The sequence below is a fragment of the Papio anubis genome, chromosome 4 (genome assembly GCF_008728515.1).
Source record: "Papio anubis isolate 15944 chromosome 4, Panubis1.0, whole genome shotgun sequence".
Classification (NCBI taxonomy): domain Eukaryota; kingdom Metazoa; phylum Chordata; class Mammalia; order Primates; family Cercopithecidae; genus Papio; species Papio anubis.
Genome location: NC_044979.1, coordinates 22,680,138 through 22,698,938, shown reverse-complemented (window position 1 = coordinate 22,698,938; position 18,801 = coordinate 22,680,138). Strand labels below are relative to the sequence as shown.

The window sequence follows — 18,801 nt, the reverse complement described above, 5'->3', positions numbered from 1 at the left end:
ATGTGCCATCACACCCAGCTAATTTTTATATTATTAGTAGACATGGGGTTTTCCCATGTTGGCCAGGCTGGTCTCAAACTCCTGACCTCAAGTGATCTGCCCACCTTGGCCTCCCAAAGTGCTGGGATTACAGGAATGAGCCACTGTGCCCGGCTTCCACTCTCCACTTTATTTTGGAATTCAAGGAAAGGTAAGGTAAGGGTAAGGCTTGAGTCTCAGGAATCCAACTTTGTGGACATAAGGGGGAAAATCCCCTAAGAATAACTGAGGGTCATTTTCACGTGTTACATCTTTGGAATCATTGTTCCGTTTTCCCCTGACTTCTTTTGGCTGGAATATACCTTTGAAATTCATTTTTAAAGATTGTCCTGGGTGTCTGGAGCTTCAACACTTGGCCAGTTTTGCTACATTTCACGTGTTAAAGGCTTCCATTTACTTTCTCTTTAGGAAGTCATTTCTGATGGCATCTATATATAGGCTGACTACTTCTTGCTCTTATGGTCTTATTCAATGGTCCTCAAACTTCAGCATGCATCAGAATCACCTAGAGGGCTTGTTACAACACAGGCTGTTGGGTCCAGCCTGAGTTTGAGTCAGTAGGTCTTGGCTAGGGTCCAAAAGTTTGCATTTTTATCAAGTTTCCAGGTTATGGCGATGCTGTTGGTGTAGAGACCACATTTTGAGAATCAATGATGTTACAGAAAGAGGAAAAAAATAATCTCATGGTGGTCTGGCATACTGTGCTGCATGGAAGTCCTATGACAGCTATTCTCTAATCGCAAACTAATTCCCCTCTAAGCTCTTTCTTTCTACCGGATGTATGCCTTCCATCCATATATGTGGGGTTCTTCAATCATTATATAAGGCGACTCTGTTCCCTTTAAAACGTATTTAACCAGATTTAAACTTTCTTTATAGAGCCCAATTCTTTTTTCTTCTTGAGACTGGGTCTCACTTTGTTGCCTAGACCAGAGTGCAGTGGCGCAAACACAGCTCACTCACTGTAGCCTCAAACCTCCCAAGCTCAAGCAATCCTCCCACCTCAGCCTCCCAAGTAGCTGGGTCTATAGGCACTTGCCACCATACCCAGCTAATTGTTTTTTAATTTTTTGCAGAGACTCAGTTTCCCTCTGTTGCCCAGGCTGGTCTCAAACTCCTGGGCTCAAGTGATGTCCCTTGCCTCAGCCTCCCAAAGTGCTGGGATTACAGGCGTGAGCCACTGCGCCGGTCCTAGATTCCAAGTCTTAAAATGAGAACTTCAAACATTTTCTGTAAACACTTCCCCCTAAAGCCGCACATGGTCCCCATTTATACTTCAGTCAACAACGTGAAAGTTCTAAAACAAAGCTTTTGCTATAACTTAGTATCTGCACATATTTTTTTCTATCATTAAAAGTAAACGGCGAATAGTCTCCTGGTGTTGACAAGATTACAACACAATCAAACTAATTTTGTATTTAATTTTGTTCAGTTTTAAGGTTCAAAGTGATCATCCTGAAAATTACACTCTAAAAAGGTGCTTGTAGTTGAGTTTGGGAAATGCAGATCTCCAAGAAATGTGGAGCAACTTAGATGAGCAATGAAAGGATCAAAGAGGTTTAACCACGACTTCATTTTCTTCAACCCCTCTGAAGATCCTGATGCTCTGGGATGTGTTGGCTATACCTTGTTCCCCGTCAACCAGGAGCATTACTGAAGTTATAGTAAAACAATGTCAGGAGACTGACACAAAAGCAAATCCTTTCAAAGACTGGTAAGGTTTACTTCAATTAAATCTATATTTTATTTTCTCTCCATTTTTTTTTCTAGAAGTGGGATACATTAATTTAGATTAACTAAATGTTTGAGTCAATCAAGCTTCTGGTATAGTTTTAGAGATGACTACAAAACGAAATTGATAGTAACTGAGAAAAATGCTGCTGACACACTAGCTGTAGCACAATTCAAGTTTATTCCATTTGTTCTTGCAACACAAAACTTAAACACAGTATTATTTAGCATTCGGATGTACATGAACTAGGATACTTATGAGAAACCCAATTGTGTCAAAAGTATGACATTGTGGAAAAAATGAACTCAAATATATCAAAATGCACAAAGCACTAGTCTTCCTCCATTACTGCTTAGAAAGATATGATTGTTTCTCCATTTACAAAATAGAATCAGGACAATTTAAATTTTTTATATTTTGCATGCAAAACACTGCAATTGCTTATTTATGTAGGAGGGCACTCTCACCAGCTTCTTCTATACACAATTGAGTATACAATATTGCATGGAAGAAAACAGCAGCTCAATTGAAATATTAGAAAAAAAATCAAATAGATACATATAGATTTAAAATCCAGTACTTGGGAAAAGAAATCAATGAATAAAAGGCCTACTTGTCTGCAGCTTCCACACACTGCACCTACCTACTACCTCTCTTCCATGCTTAACTGGGTTTAGAAAGGTGAGCTATGCATAGAAGAACTACTTGGGATATTCAAGTGCTGTATTTGAACGATAAGCCTATAGATACCAGTCTGAAGCTGCAAGGGAGACTTTGTTAGTACACTACTATAAACAGGTAAACTACCTGTTTGTACTTGATATAGTGCATATGAAATGACTGATTTAATACAAAACTACAGAACATGCAAGATTTTTTCTGAGATGTTAAGTATTACTTCAGTGGAGAACAAAACTTACTTAACCTTTTGCTAATGCATGTAGTACCAGAAAGCAAACATGGTTTTAGCTTCCTTTACTCAAAATATGAACATTAAGTGTTGTGAATTTGTCTGCCAAGTGGTTCAGAAATACATTATAAATAACCTAGTTAAAAAAAGAAACTGTGAACCATCTTGGTCAGTCTATTCTATTCTATGTTTATATGTTATTTTCTCAAGCAATAGCTTCATAATTATGGGGTTTACAAAAAGGTTGAGAAAGAAGAGGGAAGGCGAAATAGCCTCTACTGCATTACAAGGAACATCAGGATAAACTGTACAAAGAATTACATGGTTTCCATACCATGAATGTAGAAAGCAGACCAGGTTTAGGAATGATAGGACAATGCACTCTCTGCAATAGCCAACTACAACAAAACACTTCGAAAGTAAAGGTGAAAATTATGTAAAGGGAAAAAATTCAAGCCTTTAAATAGCATTATGTCAAGAGGTGAAAACAAAGGTATCAAAACACCCTGTTGCACTATGTTGATAGTTACAGACTGATAGAGTGCCCTCCCTTTTCAATGAGGATGTCTCCATATTTTAGTTCAGTGATGTAATGAAGTACTGATTACTGATTTTTAACCCAACTCTTAATAGGCTGCATTAAGACAGCAAAATTAGCCAAATACAACAAAGTATTGAAACCACTACTTTGTGATTGTGTTCTTGGACATAGGAAAATTACAGGGTTAGGCTAGTTGTAAGTGAAAAAGCCACAGGATTAAAAAAAGGGCTCATGGGGAAAGATACACACACACACCCATACCCACACACACCTACACACCCACACGCCCACACGCCAACCAACCAATCAGCAACTGATCAGTAAAACTTGTTATTAACCAGGGTGACTGTTCTTGGTAATAGTTTAACCCTGCTGTAGAATGCTACGTTGCCTTTAAAAATCAATTCAATTATTACCCACAATCTGAGTATCAGTCCCTAACCCACCCTCCCCTCTCTAAAAATTTGAGGTACATTCAATTATTGCATGACTTGGCTAAGAAAAAACTCTTAATATTTTTAGTAAGGTTATATGGATGGCAAGTCAAAGGAATCTTAACATTTTAAATGCAAGATATAAAATTTAAGCTTATATATTTTAATTAGCTGTACTGCTCATGAAATAAATATTTGGAAATATGTGTAAATATTTTATGCAGGTCATAAGAACACCATTTTAGGGCACTGTATTCTAAGAACAGAGAATACATTCTGAAGTTGTCACACTTTATGCGATGCATGATTTATAAAAGCAACAAAAATATATTATGCAGGTGGGTTGGCATATGTTCAGCAGAAGCCTATCAACAACTCTGGGAAACCTGGTTACAAGTGTATTTTTGAAGGGATGGGGCTAAATTTGTCCAAACAGTAAATCTCACCCCAGTGATAGCTTTGGTGCAATAAGTAATCAGCATCCAAGATGGGTCTGAGAGAGGCATTCCAAAGAATGTTCCTTAATTTTCCACACATAACCAAGGTCAATCCATTCAAACAGCAAATAAAGAAAATCCATAGGTACTAAGATAACTGTTCTCTCTTTATATGATACTAACAGGCTTATGGCTATGATTCTATTTTTAAATCCCCTTTTACTACCAGCAGGAGTTTGAAAGTGTTTCAATGCTATATAAATGTATGAATCTAGAGGAGAAAAAAATATGCATACTGGAATGGTTTCTCCTTTAGACTTCCAAAACTTAAGATTTTATAAATAAAACTAGTCAGTTTTATCTAAAGAGACATGAAATCCATGTGAAAGGGGAGAGAAAATCCAAAGTTCAGTCATCCAGCAATTTAGGAGTGTGCCCCTCCTCACCTTAACTAAGCTTTCACATAAAGCTTAAAGTCACTGAGGAAAGATTTGGTCACCAACCTTATAGGCAGCGCTCTTAACTATGCCAGGAAATCCCCAGTAGAATGCATTCTTAAGGCAGAAGGCTAGAGCTAATTGCTTATCTCAGCACCCTAAGTTTACATCACAGCAGCCACTACTGCTCACACAGTTAGGGCTACCAAATATGTCGAGTTGGCCTTTGTAGAATCAGACCTTCAACACAATCAATTAATAAATTAGCTAGGGAGCTGAAAAGGTCAAATGATACTGGTGTATTTTGTCTTTGCTCTCCCTTGGGTATAAGGTGTATTAGAAAGGGAAGAGGCTTACTTGATCAGGAATCCCAGTAAAAGCCTGATCATAGTTCTTTTTGCCCCTCCTCCAAAACACTTGTTTTTTTTTTCCGGTAGTCTGATTTGTTATGAATTTATCTCTCCCCTCACCCCTCTTAAAGTATTTAGCTGAAGAAGCTGGCAGATAGAGAGTGACAGACAGACAGGCAGCAGTGTGAGGCCACAGGAGAGTCATTCTTCCCAAGTTATCAGTCCATCCATCCATCACTGGAGAAGAGCTTTGATTGCCTGGTTGTCAGTGGCTTCAAAGGCGGTCAGTCCATCTGGGCCTTTCACAGTTTTATCAGCACCCTGGAAAAGAGAGGAAAGGGTCCTTATCATTAAATGAGCCCACAACTGGGGGAAGAAAATGTAAGACCAGATTGCATGGCACAGGTTAATGTTTACATCAAGAATTAAAAATTCCTTTACTAGTGGAGACTATTCTACTGCAGAAAAACAAAAAAGCTGGCAATGTTATGGATTAATGTTGTAAAAATGCCACATTATTTTTCAGGCACTAAGAATTGTAAGCTACAAAATTAACCCAGGCAATCACTGGCTTTTATTTATACTATCATATATTTATCTAATTAGGCTTTAAAAACAATATCCCTATGCACAGTATGAAACGGGGAAAAAGTAAATCACTTTGCTAAAGTATTTCTGTGATAAATTATTTTTTCTTATTTGAAACACTTTTTGTATATAATACTTAATGCACTCTACATCAAGAACATATACAGTATTGGTCATTTTACTTGTAAAAACTTTGCAGTAAATGAGAGGCAGACTATAAGAAGGTTCCCTGCAATATTGTAGGGAAATATTCAGTGCAGATACCAGACCGCTCTGAACGCTTAACCTGGACAGTGCTGCCTTGGAACATTTTATTTGCAACACGGCATTCTGGTTTTGAGAGGGTGTATGTGCCCTTTTGTGCCTGTATGTTTTATCTGTCTGCCCTTTCTGGATGAAAGCTCCATGGGGGCAGTAATTCACCACTATACTCCCAGGACCTGGAAAAGTGCCTAGGTGCATGGTAGGTTAATCTGCTCCCAAACCAGGTCTGATTCTTAACTCCCAGAGACAACATCCTACCATCTGAGGGTTCTCTTCACCAGCTCTAGCTCTAGCTCCAGCCAGTATTTATTCACCATATAATCTCTAGAGTCCTGACCCACTCCCCTTGCCAAATCTCATGCATTCTTCTGCTTGTTCCTGACGCCTACAGAATTGTTTAAACTTGGCATACATGGTCCTTTAGAGGCTAACGCTGGTCAACTTTACCAGTCTCTTCTCCAGTTAACCTCTCCATGCTCTAATCCTACAGAATTTCCCACCAGTTCCTTCCTGCCATGTGTCACGCCTTTATCCATGCGGGCTCTACATGGGATGCCTTACCCTTTTCTTTGGCAAATCCACCCATTCACTCAACAAATATTTACTGAATGTTTAATGTGCACATCCTGTGTAAAGGACTGCAGAATCAAAGGAAAATAAGACAAGAGTCTGCCGGTCTGGATGGTATGAGAGTCAGACAACTCAACCAACACACCACCATGAGAAGAGAACAGTAACAGGGATGAGTGGCCCATAATCAGAACAGGAGGTGGCAGGAGGGCATTTTAAGGGAGAAAGTCTTCCGAGATGAGGTAAAAAGCCTGAGCTGAGTCTTGACGAGGAGTACAGGCTAATTGGTTAGTAAATCAGGAAGGAGATGACATTCTAGGAAGTGTGAAATGATCACAAAGTCCTCCTCAGTATTATTATAAAAGTCTCTATTTCCTCATTTCTAAATGAATTTAACTGCTTCATGGAAGACATGGAATTCAGGGTCAAGTGGAAGAGACATCAGTGCATGAGAACTTCAATGCTATGAGTCCCGCCACAAGGGTTAAGGGACAACTGGGATAACTGTATTCAAAAAAGTTATTTCTTATTCATTTTGATGGCTGTTTTTATGACTAGCATTATAAACTGTAATTCTGCATTAGCAGTTACATATTATAGTGAACTTCTATTGCTTTTTAGCTACCGGAGTTTATTTCCCTCCATTTGATGGCAGCACCCTAATTTCATCTCGGGGAATCATTTGTCCCTATTGTTTTTTAACATTTTAATTTTTAATTATCATGGGTACAGAACAGTTCTATATATTGATGGGGTATGTGATGTTGTGATACAGTCATACAATGTGTAATGATCAAATCAGGGCCCTTATCACGTCTTTATGTGTTAGAACATTCTAATTCCGCTCTTTTACTTATTTTAAAATACACAGTAAATTGTTAACAATTGTCAACAATAAGTTGTTAATAACAGTTAACAATTTACTGTAGCCCTGTTGTGCTACCAAATACTAGATCATATTCATGGTAAGTGTATTTCTGTTCCCCTTACCCATTCCCAGTGTCCTCTATAGTCCTAGGATTATAAAATGGAGATGCTTATTTTCCTCACCAAATTTCAAAGATTTATTTAACTCAAGCGGAATACTCTCTCCTAGATTCTGAATCTTGACTGAAGAGATCAAAAGAGGGAATATAAGAAGTCAGAGCTCATTTCTGGGGCATCACCTTCGATGAGAAGCTGAGAAGTTCCCGCTACCCAGAGCCCTGCAGTTGCCACAGCTCAGTCTCTTCTCAGCCTGGTTCCCAGGTTTTCCTGTTGATTTTTCAAAAATTCCTTTTTTGAAAGGAATTTTCAAAAATTCCTTTGAAAATTTTTCAGTAGCTTTTCAAAAATTCCTTTTCTGCTTGTTGACTTATCTCTGCTATTTGCAACCAGAAGTATTTAGATAAAATATTTTTAAAATGTGCATGTCACCTTTTTCCTAATTATGATGCAAACTTAGAAAACTCATAATTCTATAGGTTAGATACAAGTAATGTTAACATCTTAGTCTTTCCTTCTACTCTTCTGCTCTAAATATGTATACATATATACTTGTTTAAAAAATGATCCGAGTAATTATAAGTAGAGTGACTATATTTATATCAGACAAAAGAAGCCTTAAGATAAAAAAAATTACTAGAGACAAAGAGGACATTTCATAATGATAAAAGGTTCACAATTCAAAAATGTAATTTAAAAATTCCATTTGTAGTAGCATCAGAAAGGATAAAATACTTAAGAATAAATTTAAGGCCAGGCGTAGTGGCTCACAGCTGTAATTCCAGCACTTTGGGAGGCCTATGCAGGTGGATCACCTGAGGCCAGGAGTTCCAGACCAGCCTAGCCAACATGGCAAAACCCCATCTCTACTAAAAACACAAAAATTAGCCTCATGTGGTGGCACACGCCTGTAATCGTAGCTACTCCGTAGGCTAAGGCATGAAAATCACCTGAACCCAGGAGGCGGAGGTTGCAGTAAACTGAGATGAGATCATGACGCTGCACTCCAGCCTGGGCAACTAAGCAAGACTCAGTCTAAAATAAAATAAATAAATAAATAAATAAAGAATGAATTTAATAAAGTAAAACCAGTTGCTCTAAAAAAATAAAAGATGAACCAGTTTTGTCAATATAGGTAAGAATATTAAAACAACTTTTTTTGGTACTTGATACAGTAACTGAAGAATTTAAGTATATTTGGCCCTATCCCTTCCTTGAAGAAAACATTTTAAAATTGTTTTTAATTATTTGCATAACTTTAAATAATATACTCATGCTGATATGTGAGCTATAACTTTAGATTTTATCTTTTGACTTCCTGCTACATAGATAAGCCTTTAGCTCATCACTACCACCCTTCCCTAGACCCTCGCAGTTTCTTATAAAATACTTTCTTTATAAATGTAAACGATATTTATTTAAACCTGTATTTCTTGTTCCATCAGTTCTCATAAAATAATTTCATAAGATACTTTCTCAACCTTCCCATCACTCCCTTCACCTTCTAATTTGCCAGCTTTTCTATTTTGTCAAGATTAACTTTTATATTCTGGCATGTAAAAACTATGTTTTTATCAATTCTTATAGTTAAAATAAGTGATGTTCAAATTATTTCTAGGTAAATACTGCTCATGGTGGCACCTAGCAGCCTAATATGACTAGTCATTTTCTCTCTGTTGTTCCAATACTGCAACCCTGTGCAATTCTCACAAATGACAGAATCAGAAGGTAACACTTACAGTAGCAGCCTGAGTTTTCCCCAGTCCCACAAACTTATGAATTAAAATGATTTGGCTCTGTGTCCCCACCCAAATCTCAAGTCTAACTGTAATTCCCAATGTTGGAGGTGGGGCCTGGTGGGAGGTGACTGGATCACGGGTGCTAATGGTTTGGCACCACCCCCCACCCTCCTAGTGCTGTCCTGTGATAGAGTTCTCATGAGATCTGGTTGCTTAAAAGTGTGTAGCACCTCCCCCTTCACACTGTCTCCTGCCACCATGAGAAGATATGACTGCTTCCCCTTTGCCTCCTGCCAGGACTGTAAGTTTCCTGAGGCCTCCCCAGCCATGCCTCCTGTACAGCCTGAGGAACTGTGAGTGAATTAAACCTCTTCTCTTCATAAATTACCCAGTCTCAGGTAGTTCTTTATAGCAGTGTGAGAACAGACTAATTCATGAACCAATTTGTTACTCTTAAGGTTAATTGCTACCACAGAGAGAACCTAAAACACAATGAATTGAACTAAGTTAATTTATTTCTTGCTCATAAAACAGTCTTAGTGCTAAGCACACAGAGGCTGGCAGGGTGGCTCTGTCCTTTAAGGTCATCTAAGGACCTAAGTTCCTTCCATTCTGATGATCTTCCATGGGTACACTCCTCATCCATATGCTGGAGCTGGCTCATCCTACATCTCTTTTTAGCCTTCTAGATAAGGAGAAAAGTCCATAGCAAGTGCATTCATATTTTGTAATGATTTGGAAGTGACACACATCATTTGTGCATATCCCATTAGCCTAAAAGTTAGACACACAGCCATAATTAAAACTGCAAGGAAAGCTGAGACACAAGGACTACTTAGGCTGCCATGTGGACAACTACAACCCAGGGTTTTCTTTCTAAAGCACAAGGAAAAATCAGACATGGCAGACAATTTGCAACCTGACCTATACTGCTCTGAAAACATTTTGAAATAAGTCACTAACATCCTCTAAATGCCAAGTCTAGTCAATATATATGGTATCTGAACAGTGATGATAGTCTTATTCCCAACTCATTATTGTCCTAACTCTGAAGACAGTATTATCTCCACATTCTCCTGCCTAGCCTGCCTCTCCCTCCCGCACCAACTCCTTCTACTCTCCCCTGCCTCCCTTTACTGTCTCTGGCTGTCCTTTATACAAGGTTCAGGTCTTTAACACTCTTCATAACTTGCTCAACATGCTCTTCCTAATCATCTCATCCATGTCCAACCTTTATTGTCCTCATTCTGAGGACTGGCTTTGAGACTTACCTACTTTAAGTTCCATAAATACCTTGAATTCAACCTCTCCCAAAAGGAATCTGTAATCATCTTTTCCTATAAACCTTGCTCCTTTTTCAATACTCTCTAACAAGGTGAAGAACACTACCATCTTCCAGAAGATGTGGAGGACAGTATGCAGTTCTTGTTTACTTAGTCTTCAGACCATACTATTAACATTTCCCATCTGTCCTTGGTTCTCCATTGCTACCATCACTTTTTTAGTTCAGGTATAAACATTTTGATGCAATGATATTTTATTTTATATTTTATTTTATTATTATTATTATTATTTTTTTTTTTTGAGATGGAGTCTCGCTCTGTCACCCAGGCTGGAGTGCAGTGGCGCAATCTTGGCTCACTGCAACCTCCGCCTCCTGGGTTCAAGCAATTCTTCTGCCTCAGCCTCCTGAGTAGCTGGGATTACAGGCCTGTAACACCATGCCTGGTTAATTTTTTTTGTATTTTTAGTAGAGATGGGGTTTCACTGTGTTAGCCAGGCTGGCCTCGATCTCCTGACATCACGATCCACCCGCCTCGGCCTCCCAAGATGCTGGGATTACAGGCGTGAGTCACTGTGCCCAGCCTTTTTTTTTTTTTTTAATTATACAACTGTAATTCAGACTCCACATGTTTGGGTGTTCTTTCTCAAATGCCAGTCTGATCATACTGTTCATAATACCTAAAAGCCCTTAATGGCATTCTCATGAAATAGAATAAAGATAAATGACATGACACATGAAGGCAGAATCTGTTCCCTACCTACCTCTTTAGTCATAGGCCTTGCTAAATCCTTTCTACCTGACTGTGTGGCTATGCCAAACAACGTGCTGTACTCTAATACGTCATGGTTTCTTTCTTGTCCCCGTGACTTTTCTCGTTGTTGCTTCTGCTTGGGATGGTGCCCCAATTCTCTACTGGACTCTTAGACACTCAGTTTCTAAGGTTCAGCTCACGTGTCAACTGCTTTATGAAATTACAATTGTGGTACCTGGAGCTGTAATGACATTCTTATTCATAACACACTATCCCCTTAACTTCCTAAGACCACAACTGCCCTCTTCTTCAGGTCTTTACATATTGCATATAACTCTTGTCACAGCAACCACAATGCTTCAATGCACTGACTGTTCTACATATTTGTCTCCCTTTACCAGACTATGCTGAGGGCAGGAACAAGGCTTATTAGTCTTTGCAATCCCAAGGCCTTGCACAGGCCCAATAAGAAGTAATCTATAAATGTTTATTAAATGATACAGGCCGAACACAGTGGCTCACACCTGTAATCTTGACACTTTTGGAGGCTGAGGTGGGCAGATCACCTGAGGTCAGGAGTTCGAGACCAGCCTGGTCAACATGGCGAAACCCCTTCTCTACAAAAAATACAAAAATTAGCCAGGCATGGTGGCAGGCACCTGTAATCCCAGCTACTGGGGAGGCTGAGGCAGAAGAATCACTTGAACCCAGGAGGTGGAGGCTGCAGTGAGCCGAGATTGCGCCACTGCACTCCAGCCTGGGTGACAGAGTGAGACTCCATCTCAAAACAAAACAAAACAAAAATGGATACAAATGGGAACTAAAAATATATGATAAGGAACTTGATAAAATAATTACAGTATTGAATCAGGCAGATTTAAAGACAGACTGCTGTGAATAGATCAACAAAGCATTTCCATTGTGAATAGGCCACCTGCCTACTAGCACACTATATAACATACTTATTTTCAGGTAATTTCAACATAGAAGTCCCTTTATTGCTGACATCTGATGAGAATCAGAACTAGGTTCATTTATCTATATTTAGAGCATGATTCTGCTGATTTTTCTGAAGTTTTCTGGGGGAGAAAAAGGTTGCTATCGCCAAGTTAAAGCGACTCAGACAGGTTGTTTATCATTCTAGGCAGTAAATGTTTTTAAGACATTGCAAGTAATTTATTGATCTTCAGATGCCACACTTGCAGATAATCAAGTATTATTTGATAGTGTGAGTTCAAACATGGAGAATGTTTTAAAAAACTTCAAGTCATGCTATCTCCACCCATAAATAATTTACAATCTAGCTGGAAAGATAGATGTAACAACAAGAACGTATCTTTACCTGCTTGTCACCTTTATCTACTTCTTACTTCAGATAGCCTAATTCCACTGAACATTATCAGTTGTTAGCATGTACAAATAGGCCAAAAGAACTGGACTAGTAACATTTTAAGGATGAAACTCTCAAAATCCTACAGAGGTTATCTGACGTTCTATTGACAAAAGGCTTTTGTTAAGGTTTTTGAAGATGCTGCTTATAGTTATACTGATAAAAATGACAGAATAACCAGCAGCTTTGTTTCCATGCAAAATTTATAAAATCAGGCAGAAAATTAGTGTGCACATGCACGCACACATATATACATATCCAAGTGCTAACTGGATACACACACACACACACACACACACCTCTCTCTCTGGAACCAAATATAAATACAGTCATCTATATATATAGTCATCCCTCTGTGTGTGAGGGGGATTGGTTCCTGACTCCCTCTTGGATACCCAAATCCCTTATATAAAATAGCTTAGGATTTGCATATAACATACACACATCCTCTTGTATATTTTAAATTATCTATAGATTACTTATAATACCTAATACAATGTAAATGCTATATAAATACAGTTGAACCTTGAACATGGGTTTGAACTGTGCAGGTCCAATTATAAGGAGATTTTTTTCAATAAAAGTTACATGGAGTGTGCCTGCCTCTCCTGTCCCTCCTTCCACCTCTTCCTCCTCTGAGACAGCAAGACTAACCCCCAATTCCTCCTCCTCAAGCTACCTGAAGCAAAGAAAATGAGGATAAAGACAAAAGGTCTTTATGGTAACCCACTTCCACTTAATGAATAGTAAATTTTGTCTTTATAATGATTTTCTTAATAGTCTTTTCTCCAGCTTACTTTACTGTAACAATGCAGTATATAATACATACAAAAAATATGTGTTGACTGTTTATGTCATCATATGCTTCCGGTCAACAGGAAGCTATTAGTTTTTTGGGAGTCAAAAATTCTATGTGGATTTTTGACTGTGCAGGGATTGGCAACCCTAAGCCTCTGCATTGTTCAAGGCTCACCTAGTTGTTACACTGTACTGCTTTTTAAATTTATATTATTTTAAATTATTGTGCTATTAATTATTTTTTCTGAATCTATTTTTGATCTGTGGTTGAATCCATGGATGCAAAACCTATGGCTATGGAGGGCAAACTGTGTGTTATCTCTATATATGCATATGGATTTACCTATCGACATATACACATAAACACACACATACCCTTCCCCCTTGGAATATAACCAATTACTTCAGAAAATTTTCTTTAGCAAGCATGGTTTTGAATGGTCAATTCACTTTGGAAAGAAAGCAATTTAGAATCAAATACAAAAAGGACTAAGACTGCAGTGGAGGATTAAAGGCAATTCAAGGAATATTTGCAATGTTTCTAGTTTAAGGTTTTATGACAGATACTTATCAGGTAAGGATTCCAGCAACCTTATGTTGATTTGAACTGATAGGATGTGAATATAAAACTTTAAAAAACCATTGAAACAGCTTTACAGAGTTTAAGCTCTTTATCATTCCACAGAAGCATGCTGGCATCCTCACGCAGAAATTTTTATTTCAAATACAGACTTTCTCAGTCAAAATAAAATCAGAAACAGAAAATAGAAAGGAGACAAGGCCTACTGAAGACGGTCACACTAACAACAATAACATCTGACAAGAGCTTGACATGACTATAGTAAGAAAGAAACCAAGATTGAGCCCGTCTAAAGCTTAGCTGGTGTCAGGACAATTAACCAAAACTTCAACAGACCCCCTCGAGGGTTGCATGCTGGTAAGGCTTCAAGGAAATCACCATGCCGTTACTCATTACTCTGCTTAAGAGAAAAGTATATAATACCCTTAAGAAATTTTCTATCCAAAATAGTTATTTTTTACCCTTACAAAGGTTTCTTCCCCCCTCTCCACAGTACTTGTTACTACCTGAAATTAAGTTACATTTATTTGTATACCTGTTTACTCTGTCTTCCCTCTAGAAAATGAGGTGTCCAAGAGCAGAGGATCTGTTTACCTTGTTAACTCCTATATGCCCAGTATTTAAATGAATACAGTGTGTACTTCCTTTTGATATTAAATGTCTCATGAAGACTTCGAAAAATGTAAAGGATCAAAGACATTCTTTGTTCTTTCCCTGGAACCACCCAATTACCTCTCATTCAATTGTTAGATTCTCTGTGAAGCCCGCTGGGATTTCCCAGGCAGCTGGTGCCCTGGAGATCACAGGTCAATACTGTAGCTCACTCAGCATCTGACACAACCCACTTCCAATCTGTTCTTCCTTGCTTTCCTCTACTACAGAGGTTGAAAAAAAATGAAATCCTCAGACTCCCTTCAAGCTACAGGTGGCTATCTGACCTAATTTTGGCCTGTCCTATGCAGTGTGGGCTAGCAACAACATACACAGTGGAGCCAGTCACTTAGCCTTGGACTGCACACCTTCAGACTTTCACGTTTAGATCACTGCAGTAAGGGTTTTTGTTACTCATGGCTAAACTCCACCTCTCTTAGGGAACTTACCACAGTCTGTAATTAACTGTTAACAGGTATATCTTCCCCAAATTAGGCTGAGCTCCATGAAGGAAGGGGTCCTGTTATATTTGTCCCTGTGGCTTTAATACCTAGGATAATGCCTGGTAGCCAGCAGATGCTCAATGAATATTAAATAAATGAAAAAAATTCACACCTGGGTCATAGTAACAGAAATCTTACCCTTAGTGAACACAAGCGTTCAAATTAAAATGAAAAATTAATTTTTAAAAAATACTATCTTGTCTATGTAATACTGTATCATGAGAATATTGTCAATTATTCTGAATCAATTTATATGCATTTTAGAACAGTCTTGAGAAACTGTGCTATACTCACAAAGAACTCCATTATCTCATGATTTGGGGCAACTGTAGTTCCCTGGTACTATGAGAAAAATATTCAGAATCTTAAAACCTTACACTGTTTAAATATATACTTAAATATTACCATTACCATAGAACTCACATGTATAACTCAATTTCGGAAACTACTAAAAATGGATTTGGTATTTAGTGACATTAAAAAATTATTCAAATACCTACAATTATACATACTTTGCAGTTTTATCTACTGGTGCAAGATGATTTCATAGTACACTTAATTTCATATTTAATTTACATATTGATACAGGAGACAGTAAAGACAATTTCTGGATACCCTATAACATCTAATATAATACAAAACACAGTGATTGTTATATCCCTTACATTTTTTGTAGCAGTTTTGAGTTTTTAATGTCACAGTACAAATATGTAACAACATTTTTCTCACAGCAGTCCCCTGAAGTAGGCATTGTTAACTCCATTTTGCAGACAGGCTCTCAAGCTCAGTTAAGAAACTTGCCCAAGGTCAGTCAAAAAAATCTAAACAGGCAGATACTTCAAGTTTTCCAAGCAGCTGCTCAAACTTTGTCTAAATGACAAAAACTAACAAATGAGACTCACACACATGTGAGCAATGAGACACATTTTATGTTTCGTTTTATTCCTTATTTGAACAGTTAACTATAGTTCATTTTCAGTTGCATATATAATGGTATTGGATTTGTTCTCATGGTACCCCTAGTAAAAATATGATTTTAACATCTCTATAGCAATCATATTTAGCATGAGTAGAAAGATCATTTCAAGGTTTCAGAGAAAAATTCATCATGGAATTAAGAGGATGGGTTAAAGCACAAATGAGCCTTCAAATTGCTCCTCTTCAAGGACATTCAGATACTAAGCTGTTACGTTACTTTTTTTTTTTTTTTTTTTTGGAGGCGGAGTTTCACTCTCGTTTCTCAGACTGGGGTGCAATGGTATGATCTCCGCTCACTGCAACTCCACCTCCCTGGTTCAAGCTATTCTCCTGCCTCAGCCTCCCGAGTGGCTGGGATTACAGGCGCCTGCCACCACGCCTGGCTAATTTTTTTTGCATTTTTAGTAGACATGGGGTTTAACCATGTTGGCCAAGCTGGTCTCGAACTCCTGACCTCAGGTGATTCACCTGCCTCGGCCTCCCAAAGTGCTGGGATTACAGGCGTGAGCCACTGTGCCCGGCTGCAGTTATATCACTTAAGAGGTGGCACATCCTAAGTTTCAGATGAAAAAGTATGTCCACACTTGAAACAAAGTTCTTCTCATAAAGCTTATTTTCTTCAGGGAACCCTCATTCGTATAGCAAGTCTTTCCTTTCCTGAGAAGCCCATCAATCCTGAACAGTCCTAATACTTGCTGAGAATTTACGATGTGCTCGGCATTTCAACAAGTGGCTTATACACATTATCTCACTTGAGTACTTGGCTATACTGTGAGGCAGTATAATGTAATGGTTACAGACACAGGCTCTAGAGCAAAATTGACTGGATTTGAATTCCAACTCCCCTTCTTGCTAGTTCTGTGATGCTGGGCAAATTTCCTAAATTGCTTTGTGCCTGTTTCCCCAATGGTAAAATGGATAAAAAAATACTTACTCTATAAGACTACTGTGGTGATTAAATGAGTTAATATACACAAAGTCCTCAAAACTGTACTTGTACATTGGAAATGTCATCTGACTGTGAGCTATTTTATCCTCCTATCAACTCTATGTGATAAGTACAGGCCTATGTTACAGAAGAGAAAGCTTAGGCTGAGATATTAAACTTGCTCATACCCACAGAGTTATTAAGAAGCAGAACTGAGAACTAACCTTGTGTATGTGTAGGTATGCGGCGCCCCAGCACATAGCATAGATCACTAACAGAAGCTAAAATGATGTGCTGTAGTCTAAAAAAGCTAAATAGTTAACAACAATGAACTTACACAGTGGGCATACTTGGGTATGACATTTGTGAAACCTATCAAAACAGTCTAACAATTGGTTCTTCAGTTATTTATGGCGCAAATCTTGTAGATGTATCATTCTGGTAGGCCCTTTATGACACGGTTTCTTAAAAATCAGACAATTCAGTAAGGCACTGCTGAGTTCTTTGAGGAATACCAGTCCTAAAACTTTTTTGAAACCCAACTTGACCATGTCATATGGAACAGAATTTTGGGGTTCCAAATACTCCTAAAATGTGAGCGTGAGAATATCTGAAGCTATTCAGATTTTATTGGAGGTATGGTAGTAATTCAAGTAACAAATAGTAATTCAAGTAAATATTTGTTCTGCCTGCAAGCACACCAATTTGCTTGTGCTGAAAAGGGCTGACTTTCAGCCCTTATATCTTACACAATTTGGTTCCCAATTCAAGTAGCACATTCTGCACCACAGACACTTCCCTGAGGAGTCAACAGTGCTGATACTTGAGAGGGGTATTCAAGTTTTACTAACTGGCTGCTCGATTAAAAAGAAAAAGCACAGAAAATACATTTATCAAAAACATGAATGTTGCCAGACAAGATGGTTTTTTCTATTTCCTCAGCAGACTGAATTTCAGTATTTTTAATCTCTATAGCAATTATACATAAGACATAAAACATTTTGACTTCCGTTAAGTAAGAATGCAGTTGAGTATACCTTTGTTCTCAAGCCGGGAATAGTTAACTTACAGAGTGGTCTGAAGCAGCTGAGTCACTAAAATTAGCGTTGCATAACCATCAGTGGTATATATATACACATATAGTTGTTGTTGTAACATTAGAGTTGGCTTCCTGAGGAGATAAATTCTTCTGACACAGAAGCAGAGGAAAAAAAGGAAAACAAAAAAGCTATTCTTTTGGCTTTCTCCTCTTAGGCATAGCTCAGTATGCTAAATATCACTAGTAACAAAATGATAGCTTATTAATAACAAGTATGCTGTCAGCTTATTTTTGTAACCTAAGAATAAAACTAATTACAATGTTTTGAAACTTTCATTAAATTCTCAACTCATGAGATTTTGATTCTGTCATGCTGGGGTACAATTTTTCCTATTTATTTATAAAAATTCGTATTTCTATAGGCTATTGAGAGGTCATTTTAAATAGCAGTATATACCACACAAGGCATGGAGTGTAAACACATCAGCATAAATGACTGAAAGCTTATCTGTCTAAATTCTAAATTATAGCAAATATAACATCTTTAAATGATTGATAAAAGAAGTAAATATTTAGGATATTTCCCCACACTACCCCATAGTTGATTATTTAGAAATAGTATTCCTTAGGATTAGGAATACTGAACTTCTTAAAATTCTTTATTAAAATTATAAGGAATTATATAAATTATATGGAATTTTAATGAGTATTATAGAAAATAAAATCTTAAATATTGTATGTATTGTTAGTATTAGAAATGTACAACATGAGGCCAGGCGTGGTGGCTCACGCCTGTAATCCCAGCACTTTGGGAGGCCGAGGCAGGCAGATCACCTGAGGTCAGGAGTTCGAGACCAGCCTGGCCAACATGGC

At 37.9% G+C, this 18,801-nt stretch overlaps 1 protein-coding gene across 1 annotated transcript in view; it reads right to left on the bottom strand.

Moving 5' to 3' along the window:
* Window positions 1–1,932: 1,932 nt before the first annotated feature.
* The window catches only part of MTPN (myotrophin), a 49,504-nt gene continuing 32,635 nt past the window's right edge, over window positions 1,933–18,801 (bottom strand). Inside the window, exon 4 of the mRNA XM_003896641.4 lies at window positions 1,933–5,201. Coding sequence (XP_003896690.1) covers window positions 5,115–5,201 — 87 coding nt within the window. The 3' untranslated portion in view covers window positions 1,933–5,114. The remainder of the gene's footprint in view (window positions 5,202–18,801) is intronic.